This window comes from Phocoena phocoena, chromosome 17 (assembly GCF_963924675.1).
Source record: "Phocoena phocoena chromosome 17, mPhoPho1.1, whole genome shotgun sequence".
NCBI classification, from domain to species: domain Eukaryota; kingdom Metazoa; phylum Chordata; class Mammalia; order Artiodactyla; family Phocoenidae; genus Phocoena; species Phocoena phocoena.
In genome coordinates, this window is record NC_089235.1 from 56,439,692 (window position 1) to 56,464,579 (window position 24,888).

At 33.5% G+C, this 24,888-nt stretch overlaps 1 protein-coding gene across 4 annotated transcripts in view; it reads right to left on the reverse strand.

The window, feature by feature from the left end:
- The window catches only part of CSMD3 (CUB and Sushi multiple domains 3), a 1,073,652-nt gene that overhangs the window by 817,772 nt on the left and 230,992 nt on the right, over positions 1 to 24,888 (reverse strand). For all 4 annotated transcript variants that reach the window (XM_065895021.1, XM_065895023.1, XM_065895022.1 and 1 more), the window contains exon 4: positions 20,119 to 20,313. In XM_065895021.1, the coding sequence (XP_065751093.1) occupies positions 20,119 to 20,313 (195 nt within the window). The remainder of the gene's footprint in view (positions 1 to 20,118; positions 20,314 to 24,888) is intronic.

Below are 24,888 nucleotides of genomic sequence, written 5' to 3' on the forward strand. Positions count from 1 at the left end.
CTTTAATTAATAAAGTCATTTGTCTCTGACCCAGGAGTCTCATGTCTTTGCTAATATATATGACACTGTGGCAAGTTAACTTCTTAGCTTCCGAGTAAGGCAAAATGTTACAACTTTCATAGCTGCAGCATTTTGTTTTCCAATTTCTTCAAAGGCAAATAAAATCTTGGAACTTTCTGCATGCTACAATACTGGTGTTTTCATCTGATACAGTTTACTTAAGCCCCGCAAATTTTTAAATAGCTTTATATATAATTAATATTTAAAGGTCTTTAAATATATTTTCTTCAAAAAAATTTACACTCAATAAATTAGATATTGATGGAGTTGAAGAAAACAGCGGTGCATTTCATATACTTTCTATGTCTGCATTCAGCATTTCAGAAATAGATGCTCAAAATGCAGAGGGAGTTGAATTTTCAGAGGATGCCATATGTATTATAAGCATAGCTCTCTGTGAATACATAACTGCCCTATGCTGAATTTAAATCTAATTTTGTGACAGCTGTAAAAATGGTTATCTCATAAAGAAAAGCAAAGAAATCAAATTTGTTATTCTCTGAAAAGTTACAATGCTAAATAAAGCATTGTTCTGAATTTTAAACCATAACATTTCCGCCTCTAGTGCAGTTCCTGGGAAAATGTAATCTTTAGAAAATATTTATAAATCACCTTTCATGATGAAGAATTTTGAAATAATTTCCAAACATAAGTAGAAGGAAAAGTAGAGTGGAACTTCTCACAAAAAGTATTTGTTCATAAACATCTAGGGCAGAAAAAGAACACTGCAATCACAACCAAGGGTGCTGAAAATTATGATTGAATAAATCAGGTATGTACTAAACCTACAAGATGCCAACACTTCCTAACAAAAAAATGAAAAAGAGGAAAAAAAAAAAAAACAGATGTCAACATAGAGAAAGGCTGACAACACTGATTCTACGAGCATGGGAGTAGGAACAAGAAAAATATTCATGAATCACATGTATGGCAAGGAAGGTCCCCCTGTAGATTATTTTTGGCTTTTTAATTTTACTTTTATCAAATGATGAATGAGAACATAATAAAATAAAGTTGAATATCATCACTTGAGTTGACTCTAAGCTCATAGTTTTCAAATGCAAGTTACCCAATTTCATCCTTGAAGCAAACTGAAACAGCAAACTGAAAAAGGTCAAAGAGTCTTATCCCTGAGTACAACTGCAAACCTAAGCTTAAAGTCATTATAACCATCCACTTGGGACACAGCATATAAAATATTATACTATGAAATATATGATCAGAAAACATTTGGGTTATAAATATGTATAAACATATATAGATGTGTATGCATATGTATAAAATTTTTAATGGGCACACGATAAAAAACTAATGATAGGGAAAATGTTTCTTAAATTTGAAGTAATAATCTTTCTTTCACCACATTTAGGAGGGAAAAGAATGGTGGAAGAAAATAAAGATGGTGCCAGATGATATCTTAAAATCAGCAAAATCTTCTAAGGAGTCCCAGTACTCAAGTGTCTTTGAGATCCCTTAGCCCGTTAGCCAATATTGATGGTTTTTTACCTAAGAAAAGGGGGTGCCCTCGTTAGAAACTCCAGATATAATATCTGTTCCTAAAAGCCATGTTTGAAGTATTATGAATATTTATAAATATTCTGCTACTTCTATGCTTGTGTAGGATGCAATTCTATACCATTTGGAGTCACATGGCTTGTTTTAGCCAATGAAATAAAAAATAGATATATCCTGTCTCACCTCCTGACCAAAGTTTTAAGAAACACTATCTAGTTGCCATTTGTCCTTTTTTGCCCCTATATTAGAAGTTATGGGAAAATGTCCTGAGATGGGGCCTCTATAACCCTGAGTTAGCCAATGACTATGGTAAGCAGAGCCCCCCTGCTGCTTGCATTCTATAGGTAGACTGAGAAAATATTTAACTTTCATTATATGCAGGTACTGAGATTATAGGGTTATTTGTTGTTGCCGCATGACCTAGCCTAATCTAACTGATACAAGCCACACATTAGTCAATTTTGATGTATTAAATAAAATGAAAAGACATTTTTTCTTACTTTTTTTTCTTCCTGAACTGCAGTCACTTTATCTCAAACATCTCCACAGATGTTCATTATAATATCTCTCGAGCTGAATTACTCATGAGGGCAGAGGAGTTAACTCAAATTTAATTAAGAAAAATCGATGAGGGCTTCCCTGGTAGTGCAGTGGTTGAGAGTCCGCCTGCCGATGCAGGGGACATGGGTTCGTGCCCCGGTCCCGTAAGATCCCACATGCCACGGAGCAGCTAGGCCCGTGAGCCATTGCCACTGAGCCTGCGCGTCTGGAGCCTGTGCTCTGCAGCAGGAGAGGCCACAACAGTGAGAGGCCTGCGTACCGCAAAAAAAAAAAAAAAGAAAGAAAAGAAAAATCGATGAAACTGACTGAGGTTCTCATTAAATGATTAAATTACTCCTCACTAATAATTTGTTCCTACAAAATAATAGAAAATACACTTAAAGGTCACTTGATTAACACTGTGGGATATAAATTGATTGCATTATTGTTCAAATGACGGAAAACAATGAAAGTGGCCTCTGCTTACTACTCCTGCTAACTGAAGTCAGAGTATTATAGAATGAAAGCTTCACCTCTTATAAGCTAATCAAAACACTGGTGCTCAGGAAGAACAACACTAAAACAGCCATATATCAAAGAGTAGAGAAATGATGGTCATTGACCCTTTGGTAAATAACTGTAGGTGAGAATGATATCTTGATTTTACTGAAAACACAAGTTGATAGAATAAATGTTTTTTGAATTTATGGAGTCAAGTACTTTCAATTGCTTATCTATATAACTTAACAAGTTTTACTGGGGAATAATTTGGAAAATCATAATTTATACTAATATGAGAAATAACCTTACTAAATTTTCCTTCTCTAATCATCTGGGAAAGACTCTGCAAGGTTGTTTAACATATTCCTCAATAATAAATTACTTAAAATGGAAGGCTCATTGATGCATATTAGACTATTTCCACTGATTCAAGTGAATGTGTGGAAATGATAATATTTTTTTAATATTGAATCCACTAAATATCAATGGCTAAGGTACACAAAATATTTGGTCATATAGCAATATTTTAAACATTTTCACACTCTCTCTTTTCTACTTTTTCTTTATTCCTTTTCTATCTTTAATTTTATTTTTAACTTTGGATTATATGTTGAAAGTAACTCAAAACAGTAAGAATTCTAAATTTTGAGTGTCAGTTGTAAAAATGCTATGATATGAAACAAACTAATTTTCCCAAGACCTTGTGTATTCATAGTATATAAAGAAAAATGGACCATAACTTGTAATATTTACTTTGTTAATTTAAATTAAATTTAGTTAAACTTTAGAAGGTTTCACAGAGACAAATTATTCTCATACAACTAGACACTTTCCTGTTGAGATTACTGGGGATTGCTAAGGAAGAAAATCATTAAAATGCCCACATTGAATAATCTACTTCCACATGCCACATAACATCCTTTAATCTCTGACCATTACCTAGAAATTCTCTCCTTATCCTCAAAGAAATCACCAGCAATATGATCCAGGAACAATATGTTTTGTTCAGGGGACAGATGTTAAATCAAAACAGATCATGCACTAAATATGCTAAAACAAGTAGGAGAGATAGTCCTACAAGGAATTTAAATATGACCTTTCTGAAAATGTTACAGGGCTAACAGCAGCGTGTTCCTAACTAAGCTTTAACTAGTTACACTAAGGTAGATATCAACAGCCACTCAAATTTTTCATTACTAATGAAAATTTTAGTCTATCTTCTGTGCATTTACAGATGTCCTGGGGGATGAACCTTGATTTGTCTAAATCAGTTGATGGGGAATTCATCCCCCACTGACAAGTGATTGGGGCAGTCTTGCTTTCAATGAATTCAGAGTAATGCACATAGGAAGGATTATCATCATTGGAAAGTTACAGGTTCTAAAATTTTACTAAGATTTTACAGATAATGGTTTTTAGTTTACTCAGTTCTAACTCCTATTCCACTGTGAACTTTGGCAGGGTTTTAACCTCTACCTGCCTCAGTGGACACTTGTAGTGAGAAAATCATAATACCTTATTGGTAAGTTTTTATAAAAGTAAAGTGAGAATTCTTAGAACTATCCTTAGAACATGATAAGGACTTAAAAAATATTAGGTGTGTTATTATTATTGTTGAGATGGTGCTATAGACTAAGTGTATGTGTTTCCACAAAATTCATGTTTGAAACTTACCAGTGCCTTAATCTTAGACTTCCCCACCACCAGAACTGTGAGAAATAAATTTCTGTTGTTTATAAATCACCCAGTCTATGTTATTTTGTTACAGAAACCTGAATAGATAAGCTGGATGATAAATAGAAACATCCCTCGACTATCATCCACCTCTGTGCAAACTGTGTGTGCGTGTGTGCACGCAAGTGCAAAATGGAGGACACAAACCTTCTGCCTATTGCCGATGCTCTCTCATTTACAATGGATACATTTACATAAATGCTATATTGCCAAAAAAACAAGCTTATCATCTCAAAAATGTTCAAATACACTTACTTAATGGCTTACACGTGCCTAGAGGATAAATCTGAGCTTTAAAACTCTCCTAAAGATGATTTCAAATGATCTTCTCAGTTGAAATTATAACCGCTCCTCTCTACATTTGTCTCCACCAGCAAAAGTCAATTCACTTTTAGTTTCCCCAGGTGATGTGTTACAGTACCACAGCTATAAACATTTACAACTGTACACATTATATATTACTAAATACATTTGTTCCCTAACCCTAGAAAGGTTGAAACATCTTGAGAGTTTGAAAAAGTGTTTGGTGAAGAGCAAAGAAACAATGAAAGACTAATAATTGATTATTAAAATTAAAATCTTTTAATTGATTATTAAAAGATTAATAATTTATTATTAATCAATTTTGAGTTGAAATAAACTGGAAGAACAAGACAGTAACTCAAGATAGCAGGATGTTATAATCTTAAAACCTTTTGTTTACACGGTTGGTTAGATTTAATTTAAGAGAAAATGTTAAGCATTTTCAAAGACTAAGACTAAAGGAAAAATGGAAAGAATAAGTTTTATAATCAAGACAATGGGGAAGAGAGTATAACACGAAGGTTAAGAACGTGGTATTGGAGCCAGACTGCTTAAATCCAAATCCTCACACTACCTTTTACTAGCTATGTGACCTTGGGAAATCTTAACCTCATTGTGCTTCAGTTTCCCCATCTATAAAATGGGGATCGAGATATTATCTACTCTGTATAGCATGAGTATGAAGATTAAATGGGTAATTGCAAACTGTCTCTGACCCAAAGAAAATGCTCAATAAATGATATGAGATAAAAAGAAGGCAATACAATATGAACATGAGTTATTTTTTCAAATCTCCATTAAGATTAACCTCCTTCTCACCAAGACAAAATTCACAGCTGCCTCTGATTTTCCATGACATTTTATTTGTACCTTTCTTGAGGGATGCAGTAGAAGGGGCTGTTTATACTTTACTAAAGTATATATTTACGTATGTGTTTTCCATAAGTCATAGGCTCCTTAAAATCAGCAACTGTTGTGTATCTCTTCTCCATCATTGTCAATCAACAGATATTTATTTATTTATTTATTTATTGCAGTACGTGGGCCTCTCACTGCTGTGGCCTCTCCCGTTGCAGAGCACAGGCTCCGGACGTGTAGGTCCAGCGGCCATGGCTCACGGGCCCAGCGGCTCCGCAGCATGTGGGATCCTCCCAGATCGGGGCACGAACCCCTGTCCCCTGTATTGGCAGGCAGACTCCCAACCACCGCGCCACCAGGGAAGGCCTCAACAGATATTTAATTGAATATAAATACAAAAATATTATCCCTCCTTTAATTTGAAAATATTTTTTGTAATTTTCACATATTTATTATTAGCACTTCAACCATCAAATTCTGTTTTTTGAATAAAAATTAGAGCAATAAAATGCCTGGTATTTTTACTGACTCATTATACTTTGTACTGTGATGATTTTCTAAATATGCAGTGGCATTGACAATGACCTCATCTTAGTTGTTTAGAATCATTTTCTTCATTGTAGATATAAAGATTCAGGAACAACAGCCATTTAAGGAAGAGCTATGATAAACGCAATCATATAACATTTTCAAAAAATTTGGAATAATCATTAATATATTTACAATAAGCAGTTATAGATTCATGCTAAATATAAAGTTTTGTTAACTATATTCACACTGAATTTCCTGTATAAGATGTCTAAATATAAAAAAACTTATTTTTGAAATTAATTACACATCTATTAAATGACAAAATGTAAAAGACAATTAAGATCATATTAATGCAGAAACATTATGCCCTAGGTTCTGTTCTCAGATGATGAATTTTCACATCGAATTTCACATGTACAAACTATCAAAGAGATTCACATTTCGAAAATATACAAAAATTGGGTCAGAACTAAATCTAGATAGTTGGGTTTGTACATCACTGATAACGGCCAATGACATTAGGCATGTGTGGTTTGATTATATTGATTCTATGAATACGATCTTCCATCTTTTCAATAACAAGGCCTCATTTACACATCAGTAAGAAGATGTGATGCAACCCTGGGAAGCTCATTCTCTGAGTTCATATTTACTAATATAGGACATAGACATTAGAGTATACTGTGCCTTCTTCATGTTGTACTGCATAAGAAATTTTGCACTCTGCTTAGTAAGTGTGGTTTTCCCTCACAAATTGTTTGCTTTGTGAGACTATGAACTAATAATGTTCTCCAGATTTGTTTAGGTTCCCAGGTGGATTAAAGCCAAATTTAATGTTGATTTTAACAAGTATATAAGAATACAGAACATGACTTTTGTATATTAACTTTGCTCTTGGTTTCAACTTGCTCTTCGATTATTTTCTCTTAACACAGTTATCCTTATTCTCGTTTATTTTATTTACTGTGTAAATCATGTTTTTATGCTACATCATCTGCCTTTTTTACATTAGCTATAAGTCAAATACAAATATATAATAAGTGACCTTAAAATTGTAACTTAGTTTGAATGCTACGGTAACCTCAAACATAAGGAGCAATAAATGAAGGGAAAACTGTCTTACTCAAAAATACAAGGAATTAGTGACATAAATATGGAACCATTAAAAGCTATAGATAAAATACTTATTTTTCAAGACTCCTTCAATATTTAAGATACTTAGCACCAGTTTTACATACATAACAATTATATAGTAAAAAAGCAAATTATTTCTTTTGTTGAGTCAGATCTGCACTTGGGAAAATCCTAAGGAAAGTGACTGTAGAAAGATTTTAGACTTCAAGCACACTGAGCAATAGACCAAAAAAGTAGAATTTCTGAAGGCATTCAAATTACAACATTTAAATTTTGTCTTCTAGTATTAACTGCACGAAAGATCTTTCATCACTGAATGGCTCAAACACACACACACACTTAACATAACTTACTAAGGTGACCAATAATACTGCATAGGAGAGAAAGAGCCCAAGCCAAAAATGTATGAAGTGTCCTTCTAGAATGATTCCTATAAAAATTTTGCATACTGTGCTTTCTTAGCACACAAAAAAAGGACTTTTCACATGCAGCTAGTCCACATAGCTAGCCATGTATCACATGACATTACTCAATGTCATTTTCCTAAATTATTTTGCCTTATCTTTGGAGTGATGTCTTTACAAAGAGCAATAGAATACCAGATGGTCATTGGTGTGGTTCACTGAGTTTATATCCTAGTAGGAAGTTAGGTGATTGCTCTTCAAGGTTCTTATCATGCATTAAACAATCTATTTCACCACAGGGAATTCTGAAGCTGTCAATATATTTTTGGCTAAGCATGTTCCCATCATCTTTTCTGTAAGTCATGGTCCCAAATAATCACGTGAATTCTTTGTGAGCACTGAGACAGTATAATTTTTCTTTCTTTCTACAAGATTTGAAATGTAGGTAAGTGTTAGAAATGAGTATTGCTTAATATTTATAAAATTCTGTTTTTATTTTGGGCATAACATTATCAAACTATTTTGTTATTCTTCAAAAATATAAACTTTCCTCAAGCAATATGAATCTTTCATTTAGAACAAATACTTTAAATTCTTACACATCAAAACAAATAAACAAAAAACTCCAAATAAACAAAAGTCTCCACAGAAATATATGGCTAAAAGTTACACAGAATAGGCATAAACAATTGAAGACTCAGTTGCCTCAAAAAGAAACTGATTTTTGTGTTTGATTTTCAAAATACACATTTATCAGCATCTTTCTAGGAATCGTAGAGAAAGAGAAAGAAGTGGAAATCATTCCATTAAGGAAAAAAAACACAAACATCTATAAATTAACAATACATTATAATAACATATAATACCAAAAAAATACAGACTTAATGACCATTTCTTTATTGTCAAATAAAATGGATTAATTCAAAATGAGAATGACATATGAAGGAACAAAAAACTTGGCCAATAGAGTAAGGCAACAGAAACGTTTGAGTTTTTATATATAGGATGGAAAAGGAAAAAATAATAAACAGCTTCCTGAACGGAGGAAGATGTAACTCACAAATACCTAGTGGGGAAAATAATGTGTGAGTTGAATGTTAAAGAGAATGCTGACTGCTAATTGCAGCAGCAGACAATTATATGGTAAAAATATAGAAATCCGACTTTCTTTTCTAAATATCAGAAATACACAGAAGGCCAGCACCTATTTCTTATACAAGAATGCCACTCTATCTTTTTGCATGGAATTAAAGTACACACATTTGGACAATAACCCAGGTCACCAAATAGATCATCTTCCAAATAAAAGTTCCCATATTCAATAGACTATGAGTTTCATGAGGCCTGGGGCTGTTTCAATTACCATGGCTCTTAGCTGTATGGCATGTGCATAGTGACTTCTTAGTAGATACCAGTTTAATTACTGAATATATTTCAAATGTGAGAACTTCCAGAAATTAATGACTCAGAAATGCTGTTACCCATGGGAAACATATTTTCACCACTGATGTTTATTACTTGATGATCCCAACCTAATGTGTTAGGCTAATGTGGGGTTTAAAGTTCCCCTTAACTACTACAATTCTAAGAAAAATTCATTCCTCTGCCTGTATGGTCATAGAATGGATATATCTCGACCGGTTTTCAAATACCTGTTTTGATGATGACTATCATCAAGTAAGAAGTAAGGCAGTAATCACTACTTGTTGAATATTATGGAGTCTGTATTTTATATATATTAACTAATATAATCCTCATTATAGTAACTATCATGTAGTAAGGACTCCCCTATCATACAGATGAGAAAACTGAGACCTGAAACACTAAATATCCACATAAAGATTCTATATCTTCTCAGTGGCAGACATGTAAAGGAAACCAAAGCTTTTATTAGACCAAAGTCCACTCTTTGCAGACTTTTTTACTCTCTTGTTTTAAAGAAAATATTTTGGAGCTATAGGCATATGTTTAACTGGCAATGGATATTTTAAAATATTCTAAACACATATATAACACAAGTGATAGCTATTACTTCTATATTATTTTTTTAAATTATTTTTTCATGTATTTGAAACTATGTGTAATTTTTGAGTACCTTCTATGTGCTAAGCATTATAGAAACATTTTAAAAATGTTATCTCATTTAATCCAGTCTCTCTAACATTTACAATCTCCTGAGATAAGTAAAAATATTCCATTTTTGACAAAAGAAACAACATTCCAGTAATATGTGGCAGGAAGGCAAATCAGCTCATGGATCTTATACCCTTAAAGACAAGTCTTGCAACCTTTGCTCCATCATACTGGACACTACTAAGACAATTTAATCAGGACATTTTCATCCTTTTAGTCACACAAATGAACTTTTCAGAACAAGGTTAGGGTACATGAGAAGGTGGCTGAGTGTTGGCCTGATTGTTGATAGAACAGCCTACATTTTCCTGGGAGAGATGAAGAAACAGCAAGTGACCTGAGACACTTGTCAATTTTTCCTTGTAGCCTGACATCACTAGGATTTTGGTAGTATTTGAGGTGATAAAATAACCCCATTATCAAATGATTTACACTTCTCTTGCATGTTTATTAAAAGGCATGCAGAAAATGTTTTCCTCATTACTATTAAATACAGCCGTTCACATAAAGAGACCAGATCCCTTTATGTGAAACGATAAGGCTAATGAATGATTTTGTGCCCAGATAACGTTGTCAAGATAGTAATGGAAAGTGTGGTAGAAAAATTCAAAGTTACACTTAATTTATGTGTAACTTTCACATGCACTTTTACTAGTTTGCCCCAGGTTGTGTATACAAAAATGCCATTCTCAATATAGAATATCATTATGAATTTTAGAATGGTTAATCTAGGACTAGCAAATCCATTTCACCTTGTCTGCCAACTGCTCTTAATTTGTAAGAATTGTTGATTTTGTTGCCATTTTGTTTATTTTTTGGGAGCACAGAGTTGAGGACTCTGAGGCCACATTAAAGCTCAGTGAAATAAATGGCATGGAATGTCTATCAAAGGGAGAAGTGCAGAACAGGTATGTATGCCAGGTATTTTCATTCCAGACTTAGTGCACAGGAATTTGGTTTCACTTTTTATGGAATATTGTTTAGCCCAGCATCAAGCAGTTAAATGCCTTTACAAATACCAGCAGATGGTGTTGATAAAATTCATCGTGCTTGTGAACACAAAAACCCTTGCACCATACTCTCTAGGTTGATGAGGCATTCATTTTTTCTTAAACTATCATGGTTAGGGATCACCAAAATAACTCTCTAAAAGCAAAGGTTTCATCAAGGAGAGACTATGTAAACTCCAGGGAAAGCAATAAGCAGATCATTACAATGTTATCAACCCCCTGCAAAGTTATAAATTAAAGAATCAGTGTGCTATCAAGTGGCAAAGAGTAGAGAAGGGAAGCCATGGACTGAATAGTCTTTTTTCTTTTTTTTTCAAAAATGGCAAACACACAAAATCCAAATTCACTGTCCCTCTACTCTTTTAAGTTTTAATTAAAAAAAAAATGGCTAGTGGTAAATTGCTCCTTAGAAAACTAGATCATACACTCTATGAAGTATGACTTCATAGACTCCACCTTTAGCCAGTGAATATTAGTAATACATGAGAACTACTTTTGAGGCTAGAAAGGAAAATTATTGCCTCATTGAAAAAGTTCTTGCTCTATACAGTTTGTATTTTTAGCAAGTCCTCTGTGAAATTTTCTCTTAAAGCATTGTTCCAACCTCAACTCCCTTCCACTCAACTGGGAGAAATTAAGGTCTTCCTTATCAAGGTGCCTAAAATTCCATACATTCTGTTATTAAAGCAATTATCACACATTACTGTAACTACTTGATTACATTACGATCAGTCCCACTAGAACTGGGTTCTTAAAGGCAAGATGTGTTTCTTAATCATATTTTGATCCTCATCACATGAAATAATGCTTTGCACAGAGCAGGCCCTTAATAAATATATTTGAATGAGTAAATGTATTCATCAGTATTATTGATAAAGAGAAAAAAAGGTAAGCTTGGCAAAATGAAATTGAGGAGACAGAATTTCAAAAAAACAATGGACACCATTTTTTGATAGATAAAAACCATAGAGGTTAGAATAGGAGTCAAAGAAAATATGCCTGAAGGAACTTGAAGATGACGAGTAGGGAGGTAGAGTATATGCCCTGGCAAAAATAAACAAAATGGCAACAAAATCAACAACAAAAACAGAAGTGCTGGTTGGAAGTTTAGCCTTGGATATAAGTATAAATGATATTATCCATCAAGATTTTATTAACTGTAATTCCTTTTTTTAAAGAGAAGATGGTAACAAGTGCTAAGGAAAAGTGGAAAGATAGAGCTACATAAATAACTTTGTATGTAACTGACACTTTACATATGCTATCATATTAAACTCCAACAGTACTGTGATTTTGGTATTTCTATCTATTAATTCTATTATAGCTAAAGAAACAGTTTCTAAAATAATGTAATTTTTGCTCAAAGGCCCTAGTAGGTAAGTGGAAGAATGAGTATCTAGATTCAGATCTTCCTGACCCCATAGGCTCTTAGCTGAAGGGAAAAAAGGAGCCCCACAAAGGAAATTAACTCTAGGATAGTGTTGGGAATACTCCACTGAAACCTCTTAAAACACTTCTTGGTTTTAAGTACCTTAAAAAGTCCTTTTGATTAAGGGAGTTTTATGCATTTAAAAAATTGACTCAACATTTTTGGACTGATTCACATATAAAACTCCATTTACTCTCTTGTTATTAAACATTTTTGAAGAGAGATGCAAATAATTTTGGTGAAGTATCAAAGGGATAACAAGCTAAGGCTTTGGAACCTGACAGAATGGGTTCAAATCTGGCATCCCTCCCCCCACACCCCAAATCAGGAAAAATTTCTTCATCAGACTCTAATGTTTCTGTACATCTTGCAAGCAGAGATTCCAACTGTCCTTCTTCTCTTTGTACCAAACTATCTTTTCAAAGGTTTTTGTCCTGAAGCTCATGATTCCTCTCCTGTAACAACACATACTACATATGCAGATATCTCATACTCTTCATACATTCTATGGGAACTGGGATTGGAGAACGGGCACAAACGCTGATGCTCTGTCTCCTGACACTTCTGTGTATAATAAACTCTCCTTTGTTTCTGACCCAAGAGTCTTGTGTCTTCTATCACCATCCAAGAAACTATGGCAGAGAAATCGTTAATTCCAAGTCAAGTAAAATCTCAAACTCTTCATGGTTCTTGACATTTATTGAGTAACCTTGAACAATTTTTTTAAATTTTTTAGTTTCAGTTTCATACTGTGAAATTTAAAAGTGAGCATGCTTATAAATTTCCTAATATACTATAAATACTTAAGCAAACGATAGTTAATTAGCAGTCACAGAAGTAGATAGGGGTGCCATCAGCATCATTGTGGAATGAGAGATGCTCTCTTTGTCCCTCCTCTTCAAACTACAACCAGTAAAAATCCATAACTCAACAAATATGACTTGGCCCAGCACACCAGGGTGCTGGAGAATTCCACACATCTGTACATGTAAAGGTGGGTGGACTGGAATACATAGAGAAGGCAGAATCAGAAGAAAAGCAGAGACAGTGCCTGAGATCCTGAACCCCCAACCACAGCAGCTGAGCGCACAGTCCCAGAGAACCTGGTAGCAGCAGGGAAGGAGGCATACATAACTCCAGCCTCCCAGCCACAGTGGCTCACAGGGAACCAGGCAGCAGTGGCAGTTGAGCCTGCAGCTGGTCTCTCCATCCATGAAGGTGCCTACCACTGCAGCCCTGCCCATCCACAGCAGTAGCACATGCAAACCTAATATAACCCCAGACGCAGTAGAGGCAACCGAGACTCCAGCTCACTCCCTACTCTCCTACTCCCTCCACTGTAGCAGAGCCTGAGACTCAGGAGATCCTGGGCACAGAGCAGGTTTTTGCCATCCCAGTGCCCCAGGTAATGATGCCAGCTACAACAGTATCATTAGCAGCAGCGAGGCACAAGCAGCTACAATGATGGTACAAGGCAATACCTCTAGCAAAGGTGGTAGAGGGTGGAAAGTGCTGATTCTCAAATATAACTACAGACAGCTCAGGTAAGAGAAACCAAAAACAGTGCTATAGCACAAGCTGCTGAAAAACAAAAGAAAGGCCTCTGACTACTAATCTGTTAAATCATTAGAATCAAGGAAATAAAGAACATTCATCTAAAGAAGAAATGTATCCACTACTTCAAATGTGCCGGCGTAAGAACAGCTCATCAAGCCCCATGAAAAACCATGGTAACACAGCATCACGAAAAAGAAAATTCTCCAGAAACCAAACTTAAAGTCACACTTATGGAGAATTATCCAGAATCCAACAGCACATTAAAAGGATCATACAACATGATCAAGTGGGATTTATCCCAGGGATGCAAGGAGTTTTCAATATCCACAAATCAATCAGTTTGATATACCACATTAACAAACTGAATAAAAACGATATGATCATCTCAATAGATGCAGCAAAAACTTTTGATAAAATTCAACATACATTTATGATAAGAACTATCCAGAAAGTGAACACACAGGGAAAAACCCTCAACATAATAAAGGCCATATATGACAAATACACAGCTAACATCATACTCAATAGTGAAAAGCTGAATACATTCCTGCTAAGATCAGGAACAAGACAAGAATGCCCACTCTTGCCACTTTTATTCCACATAATTTTGGAAGTCCTAGCCACAGCAATCAGAGAAGAAAAGAAAGAAAAGGAATCCAAATTGGAAAGGAAGCTGTAAAACTGTCATTGTTTGCAAATAACATAATACTATATGTAGAAAATCCTAAAGATGCTACCAGAAAACTACTAGAGCTTATCAATGAATTCAGTAAAGTTGCAGGATACAAAATCAATATACAGAAATCTGTTGCATTTCTATACGCTAACAACAAAATAGCAGAAAGAGAAATTAAGAAAAGAATCCCATTTACCATCACATCAAGAAGAATAAAACACCTACAAATAAACCTACATAAGGAGGCAAAAGACCTGTACTCCAAAAACTATAAGATGCTGATGAAAGAAACTGAAGACCACACAAGCAGATGGAAAGATATACCATGTTCTTGGATTGGAAGAATCAATATAGTTAAAATGATCATATTACCCAAGGCAATCTACAGATTCAATGCAATACCTATCAAATTACCAATGGCATGTTTCACAGAACTGGAACAAAATTTTTTTAAATCTGTATGGAAACACGAAAGACCGCAAATAGCCAAAACAATCATGAGAAAGAAGAATGGAGCTGTAGGAATCATGCTCCCTGACTTCAGACTATACTGCAAAGCCACAGTTATCAAAATAGTATGGCACATGCACAAAAACAGACACATAAAAATGACAAAAAGTCCAGAAATATTCCCACACATTTATAGTCAATCTACAACAAAGGAGGCAAGAATATACAATGGAGAAAAGACACTCTCTTCAATAAGTGGTGCTGGGAAAACTGGACAGCTACATGTAAATGAATGAAATTAGAACATTCTCTAACACCACATACAGAAATAAACTCAAAATTGATTAAAGACCCAAATGTAAGACTGGATACTATAAAACTCCTAGAGAAAAACATAGGCAAAACACTCGTTGACATAAAACACAGCAATATTTTATTGGATCTGTCCCCAAGGATAATGGAAACAAATGCAAAAATAAACAAATAGTATCTAGTTAAACTTAAAAGCCTTTACACAGCAAAGGAAACTATAAACAAAATAAAAAGACAACCTATGGACTGGGAGAGAATATTTGCAAACAATGCAGCCAACAAGGGGTTAATTTCTAAAATATACAAACAGCTTATACAACTCAATATCAAAAAAACAAACAACCCAGTCAGAAAATGCACAGAAGAAGACCTAAATAGACATTTCTCCAAAGAAGACATACAGATGGCCAACAGGCACATGAAAAGGTGCTCTACCTCACTAATTATTAGATAAATACATATCAAAACTACAATGAGGTACCACCTCACACCAGTCAAAATGGCCATCATCAAAAAGTCAACAAATAATAAACGCTGGAGAGGATGTGGAGAAAATGGTATCCTCCCACACTGTTGGTGGGAATGTAAATTGGTGCCGCCACTGAGGAGAACAGTATGGAGGTTCCATAAGAAACTGAAAATAGAGCTACCATATGATCCATCAATCCCACTCCTGGGCATATATCCAGAAAAGATTAAAACTCTAATTTGAAAAGATATATGCACCCTAATGTTCATAGCAGCACTATTTACAAGAGCCAAGACATGAAAGAAACCTTAATGTCCATCAACAGATGAATGGATAAAGTAGACACAGCACACATATATACATATATATACACACATATATATATACATACACACACATATATTTATAAAATATTCCATTACACGTATAATGGAATGTTACTCAGCCATAAAAAGGAATGACATAATACCATTTCCAGAAACATGGATAGACCTAGAAATTATCATACTAAGTGAAGTAAGACAGACAGAGAAAGACAAATATCATACGATATAACTTACACGTGGAATTTTTAAAAAATCATACAAATGAACTTATTTACAAAACACAATTAGACTCAGAGACAGAATACAAACTTATGATTACCAGAGGGGAAGGGGGGGGAGGGATAAATTGGGAAATTGTGAATAACAGATATATAAAATAGAGAAACACCAAGGACCTACTGTATAACACAGGGAACTACATTCACTATCTTGCAATAACATATAATGGAAAAGAATATGAAAAAGAATAGACAAGATATAACTAAATCACTTTGCTGTACACCTGAAACACTGTAAATCACCTATACTTCAATAAAAGAAGACTATTTTATTTATGAGATGTTTTATATAAACCTCATGGTAACCATAATACATAAATCTAGAGCAGAGACACAATAAGGAAAGAAAAAAGAAACTGAGAACTATATCATAGAAAATCACCGAAATAAAATGGCAGACAGAAACAATAGAAAAAAAGAAATAACAGAGATATAGAGCAACCAGAAAAAAAAATGGAAGTACGAATGTAAATGGACTGAATTCACCAATTGAAACACAGAGTGGGCAGACAGAATACAACACAACAGCCAACTATATGCGCTCCAGGAGACTCAGCTCAGCTCTAAAGACAAGCACAGACTCAAAGGGAAGGGATGGAAGATGACACTCTAAGCAAATGGCAGCCAAATGAAAGTGGATGTAGCCATATTCATATGAGACAAAAGAGAATTCAAACCAAAAAATGATAAGGAGACAGATATGGAAATACTATAATGATAAAAGGTACAATTCATCAAGAAGACACAACAGTTATTAATACATATGCCCCTAACATAGGAGCACCAACATATATAAAATAATTATTAACAGAACTAAGTGAGAAACTGAGAGCAACACAATAATAGTAGGGGATTTTAACATCCCACTTACATCAGTGAAAGATGATCCAGAGAGAAAGTCAACAAGGAAACAGTGGCCTTAAATGAAACACTAGATAAAATGGACTTAATAAATTTACAGAACATTACATCCAAATGTGGAACACACAACCTTCTCAAGTGCACATGGAACATCTCAAGGATAGAGCATTTCTTGGAACACACAAAAAAAAGTCTCAGTAATTTAAGAAGACTGAAATCATATCAAACATCTTTTCTGATCACAATAGTATGAAGCTAGATATCAATTACAAGAAGAAAGCTAAAAAAATCACAAATATGTGAAACGTAAACAGCATGCTACTGAACAACTATTGGATCAATGATGAAATCAAAGGAAGATAAAAAAAATACACCTGAAGACAAATGAAAATGAAAATACAACATACCAAAACTTATCAGATGCAGCAAACATGGTACCAAGAGGGCAGTTTATAGCCAAACAGCCCTACCTCAAGAAATAAGAAAAATATCAAATATACAATCTAACCTAAAAGAACTAGGGAAAAAAAAAAAAAAAAACAAATCCCAAACTGAGTAGAAGAAGGGAAGTCATACAGATCAGAGGAGAAATAAATGAAAAGAGACTAAATAGACAATAGAAAAGATCAATGAAATTAAGAGCTGGTTCTTTGAAAAGATAAACCTTTAGCTACAATCACTAAGGAAAAAAAAAGAAGAAAGAAGGTGCATATAAATATGAAAAGAAAGGGAAGAAGCAACAAAAGATATCACAGAAGTACAAAGGATTATAAAAGAATACTACGAACAGCTATACACTAACAAATTGGACAGTCAAGAAGAAATGGATACATTCTTCGAGTCATACAATGTTCCAAGACTAAATCATAAAGAAATAAAAAATTTGAATAGACAGACAACTGATAAGGTAATTAAAACAATGATCAAAAACCTCACAAAAAACAAAATTCCAGATCCAAAATGGCTTTTCAGGTGAATTCTACCAAATATTCAAAGAATATTTAACACCCATTCTTCTCAAATTTTTCCAAAAAATCGAAAAGGAGGAATGCTTCCTAACTCATTTTATGAGGCCAACATTACCCTGATACTAAAACCAGACAAGTACACACAAGAAAAGAAAATTACAGGCCAACATCTGATGAACATATATGCAAAAATTATGTTACTATTAATGTTACTATTTATGTTACTATTAAAATTATGTTACAACAAATATTACTAAACTGAATAACAACAATGCATTTTAAGAGAGCATACATCATGATCAAGTGGGATTTATTCCTAGAATTAAAGGATGGTTCAACATCTGCAAATCAAGCAATGTTGAGATATATATATATACACACACGCACACACACACACGTGTCTGTGTGTGTATATATACGTACACACACACACACACACATATATCACGTTAACAAAATGAAAAATAAATATATGTTCCACTCAAGAGATACAGAAAAAGCATCTGACAAGATTCAACCACATTTATGACAACTCTCAATAAAATAGGTATAGAAAAGAGTATTTCAATGTAATAAATGCCTAGAAGACACAAAGAAATGGAAAGATTTCCACACTCAGCTCATGGATTAACACTGTTAAAATGTTAGAATTAACATTGGAAGAATTAACATTGTTGAAGCATCCATACTACCTAGAGCAATCTACAGATTCAATGAAATCCCTATCAAAATTCCAGCAACATTTTTCACAGAAACTGAACAAAAAGCCCTAAAAATTATATGGAACCACAAAAGACACCAAGTGGCTGAAGCAATTCCAAGGAAAAAGGACAAAACTGGAGATCACACTGATTTCAAATTACATTACAAAGCTATAATAATCAAAACAGCATGATATTGGTAGAAAAACATACATAGAGCGCAAATGGAGTAGAATTGAGAGCCCAGAAATAAAACTACGTATATATGGAAAATTAATTTATGACAAAGCAGCAAAGAACACAACTGACAAAGGATAGTCTCTGCGGTGAAAGGCACTGTGAAAACTGGACAGCCACGTGCAAAAGAATGAAATTAGACCGCTATTTTATGCCATATACAAAAATCAGCTCAAAATGGATTAAAGACTTGAATATAAGACCCAAAACCATAAAACTCCTAGAAGAAAGCATAGACAGTACACTGTTTGTCATCGATCTTAGCAATATCTTTCTGGATATGTCTCCTAAGGAAAAGGAAACAAAAGCAAAAATAAACAAATGGAGCTACATCGAACTAAAAAGCTTCTGAACGGCAAAGCAAAGGACCGACAAAATGAAAACACAATCTAATGAATGGGAGAAGATATCTGCAAATCCTATAATAAATAAGGGGTTAATAACCAAAATAGAAAAAGAACTCATAAAACTCAACAACAACAACAAAACCTGATCAAAAAATGGGCAGATGACTTGAGATCATGATTTCTCCAGAGAATTTTTGTGGGCAAGATTCATGCATGAATTCAGCTAATGTTGAACATGTTCTATCTTCCAGGCTATGTACTTTGTACCTTTGTCTACATTAGTATATTACTATGTTTTCCCCATAATACAAGTGATCCTTATTAGTATCAATAATAAATTATACAGCATTCTTAATTTCACGAATTCCCATGCTAAACTCTCTACCAGAAATCTTTAAAAGATTCATAGATTCAGTCAATATTTCAAAATGAAAACAAAATCATGATTTTGACAGCCTAACTAAATTTCTAAGCATCATAAACTCCATGTTTTTCCAGTACAAACATCAAGACACATATATACACAATGTATGTATAAATATGTATAGAAATATAAAAATATAATCCATTGTCTCATTTCACAAGTAATGTTGTCCTAAGTATTTTTCTTAATCTTTCATGTACTGTATGTGCTCTTCCTAAGTTTCAGATTTTATAAAAGAAACAAGCACCAAATACGTTTTGCAAATATACTGTCTGATTATCACTCTTATTTTTAAAATATTTTCATTATGTCAAATGAATATTCAGTCAACATAAAAGTAAACATTATTTTTTTCTTTACCTCTACAGATGGGAACAGGAAAATCCCATGAGGCTGTATTAACTGAACTGGCTATACAGGTGAGTTGAGGGTGGCCGTCAAGGATATATCCAGTTACACAGCTGTAGCGGATCTTGTCCCCAACATCGAACCTTGTACCATATAGCACACCTTTGGGTGGAACTCCTGGGTTTCCACAAGAGCTACTCTGCAATTCTATAGAAGGGAGGGAAAAGAAGAGTTTACAGTTATTTTAATATATATTTTAACATTTTACATTTATAAAATTATATGTAGATACAGGTGTCTTTTTTTTTCCTTTTAAGAAGATTTACAGAGAAATGGAAATGTCTGCTATTTCAATTACATAAACAGAGAAGTATGGGAAAGGAATGAAATTTTACTGAATAGATATTAGATGTCATTCTTCATGCCAGCAAAATTTAGATACTTTATATTGTTTACGTTTGTGGCTATTTTTTAAATTAGTATTTATTACTCGTATTTTACAGATAAAAAGATCAATACCATTTATGTGGCTTCTTCAAAGTTACATTCTACTAACATAATAATGTGCAAATCAAGTTTCATCAGTATGCTCTCCATTACTCTGATGCTTCTACTTAACCCTCAACCATGAATATTTATCTGAAAAAAAATATAGTCTGGGTGGAAACTTTTTTTCACTTAAATAAGAAAAATATAGTGCAGCAAAAAATGGACGTATTTTTGAAGCTGGAGAGATTGGAATAGAATTCCAGCTCTAATATGTGTTTAACCTGGAGAATACAATGAGAATTATCATAGTAAGTGCATACATTTGTGAAGTTTTAATTAGATCAATACACAAAATAGAATCTGGAAATTGTCTGATATTCACCTATTGCCCTGTTATTTTATTAGTTGATGCTTAAAAGTATACAAGTATACAAATATAAGAGATTTTTAAAATAATATTCATCTCAGAGAAAAATACATTTTCACTTTAAGTGAAAAAAATAGAAAAAATATAAAGAAATAGCAGAAGTTGGGGAGAATTATTTTTTTCTTATAGCATATTCTAAATTTTCTATTATATTACCTTTACATTATATTACTTTTATACTACAAATAATCAATAGAAATACAAACAGTAAGGAATGAATGGACTAAAAGGTATTCCAGTTTGAGTAAAGTCTATGGCTTACTTAATAGTATTATACAAATGTTAATTTCCTAGTTTTGATAACTGTGCTATGGTTACATAAGCAGTTAATATTAAGGAAAGCTGGATAAGAGTATGTATATGGGAACTCTGTACTATTTTCACAATTTACCTGAAAGTCTGAAATTACTGCAAAATAAAAGGTAAAAAAGACGTTGCAATGCAAAAAAAAAGTATGTTTCCAATTAGTCTTGATATTCACTCTATTCAGTTAGTATTCCATGCAATATCATTTTACATTAAATCAAATAATGATAAACCACTAATATTGAAAATATCAGTAACAATAGTAAGTAAAAATACAATACCAAGATAAAACACACTTCATAAAATGTAGATATAACTGTACAAAAGCAATCATAATTTATTGATAATTGGTACAGTAAACAAAGCTGAAATTTTACATTTTTACCCATAATATGCTTATAGTACTTTTGAGAGTGTTTCTTACATGAATTTTTTTTTCTGTTTAATTTTTCAAGAGTATTGAAAAGAAAACAATCGATGAACTTCCAATGAAATCAATCAGTGAGAAGTGTATTGAGGATTCATAGAACTTGCTCTATATACATTAGAAATGAAGTATATACTTTTAGTTTAAAGCAATTATTTTAGGTTCTCAATCCTAGAAAAGAACTTGACTAATATTAATTAAATATCAATGGTTTCTATAAATAACAGGCAATTTCCTTAAGCTTCCTCACCATTTAATTATACATTATAAACTGATATCTGTAAAATATTTTAAAATATCTGTAACCAAGATTAATGATTTCTAATATCTCACTTTACTATTTCTCAAAGGCATATTTTATAGATTCATTTTCAGTAAAATTTAAAACATATTTATTGTCTATAAATTTTCAGCCATTCTTTACAAAATACTTTTGAAATGAACAGTTTATTTTGAGATAGTTAATTTTTTAGAAAATTCAATTGATTAATAGATGAGATGTTTGCTGTAAGAGATGGTGAGGTTAATAAGTTTTGATGAAATGAGTAAGAATTCAATCCCTTGAATATAGTAATAAAAAAGGAAATACTTTTAATGAAACTACCACTTGTGTCCTTAGATTCAATCCACTCCTTTCCCTCTCACCCCTAAGAAATAATTAAGGTCAGGACTTCAATTATCATGAAGTCATATATCTAGGGGAAAAAGCAGTTTCCAAATTATTTTACAAGAAGTGGTTAGGTGTAGGAATGAAAGGAAGAAAGAAGAAAGCTCTAAATAGTTGCTATACTCAAACTTAACTTTTATTTAAATGAACAAACATGCATTAGCCAGAAAAAAGTACCTAAAACAAAAGGAAAACATGAAGTCAATCAGTGAATTAATAATAACACTGGTTGGAATTTTAATAGATTACCTAATCTAGCCCTTGCCTTGTGGCTGAATTATTTCTAAACCAGAAAACAGATAAGAATTTAGCCTGTTTCGAAATGAAACTCAAAGAAGATAATTCCAAAATATATCTGGTTCTCACCTTCAGAAATTCCTGCTTTCATTTGCCTTTATTCTTTAACCTTCAAAAACAACAACCTACCCATCATCCTTTGTACATTGAGTAACCCAAGAAGACAATTATTAGGATGCTTCACATTCAGGTTTAATAGATCCCAATTCTATAGTCATTGATCATGGATTCTATTTTTTGTGCCCTCCCAACCCTTTAATTTGGGACTTCTCTCTAAGCTGTTTATATCCATTTTAAAACGCAGAGCCAAGAAAGATGTTTTATTAACTGGAAGAATTATATAACCCACCATTAAAAAACCTGCTATATTCTGACTGAACATTCACTTTTTTAAAACATTTTTTTTTCTTTGCGGTACACGGTTCTCTCACCATTGTGGCCTCTCCCGTTGCGGAACACAGGCTCCGGACGCGCAGGCTCAGCGGCCATGGCTCACGGGCCCAGCCGCTCCGCGGCATGTGGGATCTTCCCAGACCGGGGCACGAACCCATGTCCCCTGCATCGGCAGGCGGACTCTCAACCACTGCACCACCAGGGAAGCCCAAACATTCACTTTTTATTCTTGATTTTTTTAAATAAATAGTGCTGCACATTTGAACTTTTAAATAAAATTAGCTTTCTCATTACTATAAGAATTTTGGAACTAGCTTTAGATTAATTTTTTAAACACTGTTTCTACCAGCTATCAAGAGTTTGAATTTCGGGAAAAAATGAAGATATACGTGGTAGGTCACGTTCAGTAATACAGATTACAAACTAATCATTAATATACATGGTATTTACAAAGTAATATCGTTTATTATGAAATCATTCTTAAAGAAAATAGAGATTTAAGCATAAAATAAGAATTTTCATGTAATTCATTAAATGTACATGCAAGATAACCACATCGTGCTTGTCACTTCAATGTGTTTCTGAAGCAGATGATTACATCTAAAAGCAGAATTGTTGAACAGACTACAGCTATCTTTCTTCACCAACAGATGACACTAATATATCAATCAAAAGGTTTAGGTGATTAAAATAAAACTACAGAACCTGATCAATCTCATTTGATATTCCATAATGCAAAGTTTAAAATGGGACTGGAGTGTGTTGGTGGGGTACTATCAAGTTATATTCACCATACTGTTGGTTGAGAATTGATCAAATTTTTTAATGCAAAGATTACTAAATAAAAGAAATTCCCGGGGCTTCCCTGGTGGCGCAGTGGCTGAGAGTCCGCCTGCCGATGCAGGGGACACAGGTTTGTGCCCCAGTCTGGAAAGATCCCACATGCCACGGAGCGGCTGGGCCCGTGAGCCATGGCCGCTGAGCCTGCGCGTCCGGAGCCTGTGCTCCGCAATGGGAGAGGCCACAACAGTGAGAGGCCCGCGTACCGCAAAAAAAAAAAAAAAAACTCCCTATGTACTAAAGATTTATTTGAATTTACTCTTGGAATTATGCCACGATATCATGTTTAGGGTGGACAGTTTAGTGAATTGAAAAGAAAACTGGAAAACATGTCTGAAGACTTTACACTCAAAATATGTCTCTAAAAATGTCAGAGACCCTTTATTTAATTTTACTGCTCTATCCACAATAAATTATTGTGCATTTGTTGGAAAGATGTATATTTTATTTATCTTCTCTCTTCTCACAGATATTGAAATTATCAGCCAGTAACATGAAGGAATTTGTTAACATAAACTATTCTAAAGTGTAAAGGATTGTTGATACAGCAAACAATTACTTGGGAGAGATCCAAGATAAACAAAAATCTAATTGAGTTATAGAGGTTAGAGTTTAGTGACATTCATCTATATTAGTTAAAAGGAAACAGAACAATAAATTACTTGGTAAATGACACAATTTATTCATCAGAGGCTCTTGAGGATTGCCATTAACATTGCTCTGTGATGTGTAACAGGTAAAGCAACACCACCTTCCTTGCTTTCTAAAAATTTACAATTTGAGAATGCTAATAGCCTTAATTGTTGAAATCAGCTCTGAGCCACACTTTGTTTTAAGCATTCATTTTCCCACCTTACATCTCACAAAATACCCAACACCATATATGATTTCCCTCATTGTACAGAAAGGGAAACTGGGAATCAGCTTAAGAAACTT